The 9,738-nt window shown below is 51.6% G+C and overlaps 1 protein-coding gene across 1 annotated transcript; it reads right to left on the bottom strand.

Moving 5' to 3' along the window:
• Positions 1 to 77: 77 nt before the first annotated feature.
• Positions 78 to 9,377, bottom strand: Tas1r1 (taste 1 receptor member 1). Its single transcript, XM_057784533.1, has 6 exons — positions 9,187 to 9,377; positions 5,610 to 5,916; positions 2,757 to 3,518; positions 2,128 to 2,340; positions 1,739 to 1,859; positions 78 to 1,009 (listed from the first exon to the last, which is right to left on the bottom strand). Exons 1-6 carry the CDS (start codon positions 9,375 to 9,377, stop codon positions 78 to 80), a joined length of 2,526 nt encoding a protein of 841 aa, XP_057640516.1.
• Positions 9,378 to 9,738: the final 361 nt, after the last annotated feature.

The following is a 9,738-nucleotide window of genomic DNA, read 5'->3' as shown; positions in this document are numbered from 1 at the left end:
CCTCCGCCCCCACTGGATCCGCTACCCTCAAGACACGAGAGGCTTCCGGTCTGCTCCGCCCTTACGGTCCCCGCGGATCAGGTAGAGCCACTGCGCCTCGTGTAGTCTAGAATGGAGGCCTGAAAGTGTTCTGTATTGTTGAGGTCTGGACGGCAGAGAATCACATAGCACTTGGGGAGGAAGTAACCGCTGAAGCCGCCGCTCAGAGTGGTCAGCCCCGCCGTCACATAGGCCGCGGACAAGTTGCTGCCCTGGTAAATACTTGACATGGTGAAGAAGGTGATCCAGGATATGAAGTTGAGGAGCAGGCTGAAGGTGACACATTTGGCTTCGTTATAGTTCTCTGGCAGTTCCTTACCCAGGTAGCTGCAGGCAAAGGTGCTGATGGAGAGGAGGATATTGTGGGTGAACGCCAGCAGGAAGCCCACAGAGTTGACCTCTGTGCACTCAAGAATTATCAGATGGGGGAAGCGCTGGTATTCCCTGGTGGGCAGTGGGGTCCACAGTGCAAGCCACATGAGACAGATGAGCAAGTGGACCGTGGAGCTGACAGCGACGAATAGACTGGCACCATGGTTTTGGGCCCAAGTGTGGTAGAACATGGGGACCTTGGTGGAAAACTTGAAGATGACGACCAGTTGGAAGGAGCGGATTGTCAGGCAGGAGAGGAAGACCGCAAAACCGAGAGAAAAGAGGGGCCGACACAGTAAGCATGTGGGCACCGTGGGCTCCCCAAAGAAGCCATAGAGGCTGCAACTCCCTGCAGCCAGGGCACCCAGCATGAAGAAGCACATCCTGCCTCCGGCTGACCTCACAACAGGCGTATGAAGATGCCTTACGAACAGGCCAGTGGTCCCAACCACCAGCAGCAGCAGCAGTGTGTTAGCTGTGAGCAGCACCACAGAGACAGGTTCGTGCCAAGTCAAGAACTCCACAGTACGTGAGAAGCAAGTCGTGCTTCCCACAGGTGCCCACTCTTCTTTTCCACACGGCTGGCAGATGTGAAGATCTGAAAGAAAGAGCAAGGTTCCTGAGAGTCAGGTGAGCAGAAGGGGAGGCCTGGGGAAGGAAGGTCCAGGTCCTTGCGAGAGCTGCACCTTGGCAGGCAGGTTTTGGAGCCACAGGAGAAGGGAGCCTAGAACAGCCTCAGGCTAAGCACATCCTCAAAAGGTCCGTACTTTATATGGCTCAGGATCTCAAAGGAGGTTTGCAAACATGGAGAGCTTTATGATTTGGTCTGAGCGAAGAGCTTTAATGATATCTTTGCAACTCCCTTCGGCATTTCCGTCAACCAGATCCACCTGCTGAGCATCTACTCTGAGGTACCTGACTCTCCCGTCACCAGAGATAGTGAAAGGAAAGAATGTGTCCCCCTGTCGTCTAAGCTCTAAGCTGAGTCCATAGCTCCCTACTGTGCTCTCTGCCCTCCACCGTGAGTCACTGAATGGAGCACACTGACTTCCTTCTGCCACGGATGAGCCTGTGTCTACCGTTAACCCAACCATTCAGGTGCTGACTCCCTGGCACAAGGAAGGGGTTTCATAGAAACAGAACAGCACGAAGGAGCTGTATCTCTTTGGATAAAGAGGTTGCTTCTAGGACCAGATTCATCTGTGGAAGCTGACAGAGGACACACGGAGGCCTGACATTTCCAGGTGGTGTCCCAGGTGAACAATCAGAACTCAGCCTGGCAGGTTCTGGGGCCCTTGTGTGCTGGACCCCTCACCTGCTCACTCACCACTCTTGTTGAGGAAGGTCCCAGCCTCACAGGGCATGCACTCAAAGCAACAATGGTGGGAGCCCACAACCACTCTGTGGTGCCCTTCGAGGCAGTCTCTGGTGCACACAGACACAGGAACCTGTAAGAAGTCACAGTGGTTTGCAGTCACATACAGGAGCCCCAGTCCAGGGGCAGCTCACACGCAGCACAGAAACGAGATCTCCGCACCTCTGCCCTCCAGGTTCAGGTGCAGAGCAGAGTCCTGGGAGCCTCTGTTCCTGGCAGACCTGAGCAGAACTCAGGTGGCCTGACATCTGGCATCTCCTTCCTGTTCTGGGTAGGTATCACCCCTCCCCCCGGCTCCTGTAACAAAGCTGTCACCTGGTGACTGACCATGTCCCCATTACCTGATTGTTCTTCCCATGCCACCGGATTTTTGTCTTATTTATGTCTAGCTGAACTGGAGACAATGTGGCAGAGCCAATGACCTCGAAGGTCCATTCAGGCCCATTCCAGTCCCAGGCGATGATGTCATAGTCATCTAGAGGATCCCCGATGTCATCGAATGCCACCGTGTGCTTATGTAGAAGGAAATTCACCTTGTGGATCTGCTGCAGAAGCTGGGACAGACAGACGTCATGAAGCCAAGCTACTTTAGAACACACAAACTCAGGCAACCCAGGAAGCAGGCAGGAGCTCTCTTGTGCTTGTCCTGAGTGGCTCCAACCCACCCATAAGGCCTGGTTCCTTCCTCAGCAATCTGTTCCCACTTCTAGGAATCCCCTGGGTCCCTGCCCAGCCTCCTGAGAGACCTCTAATAAAGGACTCTTTTGCAGACATTGTTGGCCTTTGATATCTCTGGGGCACGGTGGGTGGGAGAAGACAAGGCTCAGAGAGGAGAAGAACTGATCTAAGAGAACAGAGACTCTTCTCATAGTGAACAGAGATTCACTGTCTCCGCAGATAGTCCATGTACCCACACTGCCAGGGCTGAATGGGCTCCTGGATGCAGACACCCTGGGCTGGAATCTCTTACCTGCCAGGGGTAGACTGGACCCCTGGAACAGGTCTCCGAGGTACATCCCAGGAGCTGGTGGAGACCATGGGCCACAGCATACACAGCCTGGTACACATTGTAGGCAGCACTCATGGAGAAGGCTCCAAGCGTGGGCATGTTATGTGTCGTGAAGGCATAGCACTCTCGGCACAGCTGGTTAGTGCTGCACCAGGATCCCTTTGGACAAGACCTGGGGGCACCCTTTACTGCCCTGATGTAAGCCTCTTCAAACTCCTTCAAGCCAGGGACAAGTCTCTGCTGGATGGCCACACCCAGCACTGTCCCAATGCCCTGGATCCCAGGCACACTGGTGATGTACGTAGAGATGGCCCAGTCTTCTGAGGCAATCCACACCTTGCCAGTCAGGTTGGCCAGCACCACTGACCTGAAGAACACTCCAGCCAGGTGCCGGCTAGAGAAAACCACGACCACAGTGGTTCTGGCTTGAGCTAGCTGCTGCATCATCTGCTGCATTCTCAGGTCACCCACCTGGGCAGAAGAGGGCACGATATCCTTGAAGGCAATGCAGATGCCCTGTGGGGTGGCCAGTTCCTCCAGCGCCCGCACGCCCAGCTGCCCATAGTCACCATAGCTGCCGATGAGTGAGATCCAGACCCACCCAAAGCTCTGAAGCAGCAGCACCATGACCTTCACCTGATGCTTGTCGCTGGGGATCGTGCGAAGAAAGGACGGGTACTGGCGCTTTGAGCTGAGCATCACACTGCTGGCCTCGTAGCTGATCTGGGGGAGGGGTTCCACTCAGTGATGTCTGCAGCATCAACCTCCTCACAGCCCCCACCCAAACCAAGAGGACAGGCTCCTCTGGGGAGTTCCAGGAGGTATGGGAATCTGCTTATAGATCAAGTGAAAGGGCCATGTCATTTAAACAAGCAACAAACCATGCTTCCTTGGCATCAGTAGGACAAAGTAGGAGACCTGAACTCTCAAGCTGAAGGGGTCACTTCTGTACACTGTGGAGACCTACCAAGGTTCCCCTGAGAAATGACATGTTCAGACTCAAGTTTGAGGAGTATATCTCTAACTGAAGTGAACTGACCTGCTGGAAAGGCTCAAGACTAGAGCAGGGGCTGATGGGATCATCTATGTGAGGGACAGTGGTGCTCTGTAAAAGGCAAAAGATTTAACCAGGTGTGGCTGGTAACCCCAGCAGTTAGGAGGTGGGAGGATCAAGAGTTTAAAGCTATCCTAGACTCTAACACCAGAACAGGGCCAGCCTGGGCTACAAGAGACCCCCTCTCAAAAAGACACAAGAAAAAAGATGACAGATGGGTTCTGAAGGGAAACTAGACTTTAATGGTGACGGTCTGAAAACTGTCAGTAAAAAGCTAGGTGGGTCGTGTAGGCCATCGTGAGGCTGCAACGGAGAGTGAGTTCCTCACAGAGCCTCTGGTGGGGAAGCTGGGTGAGGAAGGCATGCACCAAAGTCAGGATGCATGGTCTCCATGGCCTGGAACAGGAGGAAAGAGGACACCAGGGAAATACCAGCTGCCTCAGAGGCAGGTGGCAAAAGGACTCTCTCCAGAGAGAGGAGCTGAAAGTAAAGGGGGTAGTGGTATAAATGTCAAGGATAGTGCCCGTACAGCCCAGGTCGGTCAGGCCACAAAGAAACCACGTAGGGTAGGAACTGAAAAGTGCTCTTTGAGTTTGGAACTGTAGAAGGTATTCCTACAGCTAGACCAAGTGCGGATAGAATCTGAGACCGAGGCACAAATGGACAGGTGAAACAAGCTAGACTCTCAGAGAGCTCTAGGAAGGTCAGCCAGCGGCAAGGGGCAGGAAGAACCAGGCACATGAGGACAGGGGAGAGGGATCCCTCCAGACAGAAGAGCTACTTGGACAGACTGCTGAGGACAGCAGCGGCCAGGCATGGGGCAGCCCAGGACCACCCCTTAACAGCAAGGAAGAAAGGTGGCCAGCGAGTGATGCAGTATCTGGGTGGGAAAGGCTTTTGGGATAGCAAAGGCAGTGGAGTCTTTTTTTGTTTGTTTGTTTTTGTTTTTGTTTTGTTTTGTTTTTCGAGACAGGGTTTCTCTGTGGTTTTGGAGCCTGTCCTGGAACTAGCTCTTGCAGACCAGGCTGGTCTCGAACTCACAGAGATCCCCCTGCCTCTGCCTCCCGAGTGCTGGGATTAAAGGCGTGCGCCACCACCGCCCGACTCAGTGGAGTCTTTGGATGAAGAGAAGGCAGAGAGTGAGCAGCTGGGTAGCTACTCTTTCAAAAGGACAGGGAGTTGGCTGTGGTGGCCCACACCTTTAATCTCAGCACTCGGAAGGCAGAGGCAGGGGGATCTCTGTGAGCTCAAGGCCAGCCTGGTCTACAGAGTGAGTTCCAGGGCAGCCGGTGCTTACATAGTGAGACCCTGTGTCAAAATAACCAAACAAAAATCAAAAGGTCAGCCGGGCGGTGGTGGCGCACGCCTTTAATCCCAGCACTCGGGAGGCAGAGGCAGGCGGATCTTTGTGAGTTCGAGACCAGCCTGGTCTACAAGAGCTAGTTCCAGGACAGGCTCCAAAACCACAGAGAAACCCTGTCTCGAAAAAACCAAAAAAAAAAAAAAAAAAAAAAAAAAAAAAAAAATCAAAAGGTCAGGGTTTCCCCATGATGGCTGAGGCAGGAAGGCTGGAAGCAGCTTGGGGACAGACAGGCAGGAAGACTGGGCAGTAGCCAGGGCAGCAGAATGCCTGTGGCTTGACTAGAGAGCAAGGACTGCCTAGAGATCCAGGGCCTGGGCAGGCTAGCCTCAGGGAAGCCATAGCTCCCATGGCCCTCCACCCTAGACTCGTAGATTGGGATCCGCAGGGCTTGGCTTACCAGGGGCATCAGAAAGGGGCCCAGCAGGGCAGCAGCAGTGACGGCGTGGTCAGTGTTGTCAGGTCCGATAAGTGCTACCACCTTGGAGGAATAGTTGTGAAGGTCTCTCTGCAGCGCTATGTGGTCAGTCTCCTGCTGGGCGAGCACCCTCAGTAAGGCGTACACATTGGCCGATTCTGAACACACATCATACAGCTCATACCCCAGGGAGACATTAGGAAGCAAGACTGTGGAGTTGTTTATCTCCTCGATGCCGAACCGCATGGCCTGGAAGAGGTGGTAGCCATGGCCATTGAAGCTGCCAGGCCTGCAGGGAAAGCCCAGGGAGGACTGAGAAGGTTGAAGGCCCGCCCCCACCACCACTACCACCATCTCCTGCATCCCAGGCTTTAGGGGCAGAAAGGACCTCTGAGGTCTGTCCAAGTCAATGCCAGCCTGAACACCCCCACTCAGCTTCTCAGAAATGAGATATCACACACAGGGTCTTTCTTGTATGTACAAAGTTTTCTGCTCTCACTGGAATGCGATGGTTTAGTAAAGGAAAGTGAAGACCTTTTCTCTGTGGCCACGGCATTCTGTAGCACACAAGTATCAGAGTGGCATCTCTTTCGGCTGATTATTCAGGAATGCTTGCTCACCTAAGTACCTGTCTGCGCAGCTGACTCAAGGTTCTAATAAACTGTTCAATGACTTTTGGCTTAGTGTTTGGATAGAATTTCTAATAACTTCAGAAATGGCCCTAAGCATACTTTTGCTACTTATACTATATATCTGAAGTAGTGTTCTCAACACTCAGCGTATCAAATTGAAAGGAAAAAAAAATCTGTGTCCAGACATGCCATATATTCAACTGAGATTGTTTGTTTGTTTTTTGAGACAGGGTTTCTCTGTAACTTTAGCTGACCAGGCTGGTCTCGAACTCACAGAGATCCACCTGCCTCTGTCTCCCAAGTGCTGGGATTAAAGGCATGGGCCACCATGCTCAAATATATACCTATACTAAAGTCATGTTAAAAATTCTCAGGAGGAGCCGGGCGGTGGTGGCGCATGCCTTTAATCCCAGCACTTGGGAGGCAGAGGCAGGCGGATCTCTGTGAGTTCGAGACCAGCCTGGTCTACAAGAGTTAGTTCCAGGACAGGCTCCAAAACCACAGAGAAACCCTGTCTCGTAAAAGAAAAAAAAAAAAAAAAAAAACCACAGAGAAACCCTGTCTCGAAAAAAAAAACAAAACAAAAACAAAAACAAAAAAATCTCAGGAGGGGCTGGGGAGATGGTTCACAGTTAAGAGTAGTGACTGCTCTCACACAGGTTTGGGACCCTCAGTTCCCAGCACCCACATGGCAGCTCACAACCATCTGTAACCCCAGTGCAGGGGCTCTGATGCCCTCTTTTGGCCTCTGTGGGCACCAGGCATACATGTGGTACCCAGACGTATTTATAAGCAAAATACCAACATACATAAAAAATAGTCGGATGGTGGTAGTACATGCTTTTAATCCCACTTGGGAGGCAGAAGCAGGTGGTTCTCTGAGTTTGAGGCCAGTCTGGTCTACAGAGTGAGTTCCAAGACAGCTAAGGCTCAAAAAACCAATAAACAAATAGATAATAAAAAAAATCAATCTTTAGGGCTGGAGAGATGGCTCAGTGGTTAAGAGCACTGACTGCTCTTCCAGAGGTCCTGAGTTCAATTCCCAGCAACCACATGGTGGCTCACAGCCATCTATAATGAGACCTGGCACCACCTCCTGGCATGCAGGCACACATGGAAGGAATGCTGTACACATAATAAATAAATAAATTTAAAAAAAAAATCAATCTTTAAAAACATTTTCCAGCAGCACTCGGGAGGTAGAGGCAGGCGGATCTCTGGGAGTTCGAGGCCAGCCTGGTCTACAAGAGCTAGTTCCAGAACAGGCACCAAAGCTACAGAGAAACCCTGTCTCGAAAAACCAAAAAAAAAAAAAAAAAAATTTCCAGGAGCTGGAGAGATGGCTCAGTGGTTAAGAGCATTGCCTGCTCTTCCAAAGGTCCTGAGTTCAATTCCCAGCAACCACATGGTGGCTCACAACCATCTGTAAAGAGGTCTGGCGCCCTCTTCTGGCTTGAGGCATACACACAGACAGAATATTGTATACATAATAAATAAATAAATATTTTAAAAAAACCAAACCATTTTCCAGGTAAAAATTGGCATGAATGCAAAAACTTAAGAAGCCCTACCCTAAAGAAACAGGGTTAACACATATGCACACACACACACTCCAGCACAGACAAGCGTACACACAGGGAGGTCCACATTAAGGAACTGGCTTACATGACTGTACAAGTTACTCAGTTCAGAGCTGTAGAGCTCTCCAGTAGGCTAGACAGTCAGCTGAACCCGAGGGCAGGTGGGGACCGTGGTCCTGAATCTGAGGGCTGAGTCTCTTTACTCAGAGTCTTTCTTCTCTCTGAGCCTTAAAGAGATTGTGTGAGGCCCACTTACTGTTGATGGACAGCCTGTTTTATTCAGTCTATCAATTTAAATCTTAATCACATCACAAACAGACTTTTCCAGCAACATCTAGACTGATGTTTAAGCCAACAACTCTAGACACCATCTCTTGGACAAACAAAATGTAAAATTACCTCACACCTGCCTTACAGGGTTCAACCTAGGCTGAGTTTTCTCTGCTCTGGTCACTGTTCTCCACAGAGCATGATGCTGAAGACATGACACGCAACCCTGCTGCACAACCACTCTCCAAGCCTCTGCCTTCTGGAAGATGCCCGCTCCCTGCTTCTGTCACTCCTGTCCCCCGTGTGGACAGAGAGTTCTTCAGTTTTATAAAGCCATTTTTCTTGTGTCCTCAAACCTGTCTTCCAAGTTTCTCCTTCCCAGCCTCCTGTTGGGAGCTCTTTGGCTTAGTCCTCACAGGCCAGGGCTTCCAAAACCTTACTTGCTTCCTGGCCAACAGTCAGGTAGTCCCTGTGTGTAGAGTATCTCACAACCTGTCGGCCTGTCGTGAGAACACTCTAGACTTCCCAACAGGGGACTTGCACAGACTAAGAGCAGCCATCTTTAAGAAGATACCCGTGGGGAATCTCAAGTGCCAGCTTCAGAAAAGCCGGCTGGAACTTAGAGTTATAACGCTCTAACAGCAAAAATGAAAGAACATATCACAGTACAAATAACACATTGCGATATAAATAAATAGGTAGTATCCTAAAGTAGAAACGGATGAACTGTTCAGCTATCAGTCAGACTTCAGTCCTTACAGATCAGAGGGGAAGGACAGGCCAGAGGTGAGCGGAGGAGCCTCTGTGTTCCACTGTGAGCCCCTCTCTTCCTCCCGCCCTCTCGGACAGGGTTTCTAGCCTAGGCTGGCCTTGAACTCACAATGTAACTGCACAAAGATGGCTGGCTTGAACTTCTGATCCTTCCAGTACCAGGCATTGTAGGTAGAATGTGCACAAGCCATCCCATGTGGTACTGGAGATTAAACCCAGAGCCTCGTGTACTCCAGACAAGCTCCAAACCGATTGAACCACATCCCCAGCCCACCAACTGACAGCTCTGGCGGCCCCTTCACTCACCTGTCACAACGTGTCACCTGGGGTTGGTTTCTCACCCGTAGATAGTCTGCATGGAGACCGAACAGGCCTGCGAGGAGGTAATCTCCTGGGAGGCTGAAACTCGGTGAGGACTCTGTCTTGTAGCAGCTGAAAGCCCAGCAATAAGCAATGTGGAGCTGCAGGCTGACCAGGTAAGCTGCCCAGAAAAACATGCTGGCCAGATGCCCCTTCGCCCAGCATGGCTGAGCACACCTCGGACAAGGCTGGCTTCTTAAATACAATGAGTGACAACTGCCGGGACGCTTCATAGCTTGGTGCCCCTGGAAGGGGTGGGACGAGTCCCCTTGTAAAGACGGGCTGGTCTTCCGGGCTGTGGTCTCTCTCAGGAACTGGGCAGGGTCAGGGCATGCATGCAAACAAGGTGGCCCCCTGAGACCCCTCCTCTGGACGGTTGTGGTTTCTGTCCTTGCTTGGGTGCTTTTGGCTTCACCTGGCTAGGGAAGGGAGCTCTGATGTTTTTCCGGGAGGACACTCGGGCACTGAAGGTCAGGGTTACTCTCAGGGAACTGATGG

Source organism: Chionomys nivalis, chromosome 11 (genome assembly GCF_950005125.1).
Source record: "Chionomys nivalis chromosome 11, mChiNiv1.1, whole genome shotgun sequence".
Lineage (NCBI taxonomy): Eukaryota > Metazoa > Chordata > Mammalia > Rodentia > Cricetidae > Chionomys > Chionomys nivalis.
Note: the sequence above shows the minus strand (reverse complement) of the source record. Positions and strands in the feature narration are given on the sequence as shown.

Coding starts and splice junctions, on each gene's coding strand:
- Tas1r1 (XM_057784533.1), bottom strand. CDS start 9,377: ATGTTTTTCTGGGCAGCTTACCTGGTCAGCCTGCAGCTCCACATTGCT. Junction 5,917..9,186: donor CAGGTGACACGTTGTGACAG/GTGAGTGAAGGG, acceptor CTTTCCCTGCAG/GCCTGGCAGCTTCAATGGCC. Junction 2,341..2,756: donor GTCCAGTCTACCCCTGGCAG/GTAAGAGATTCC, acceptor TGTCTGTCCCAG/CTTCTGCAGCAGATCCACAA.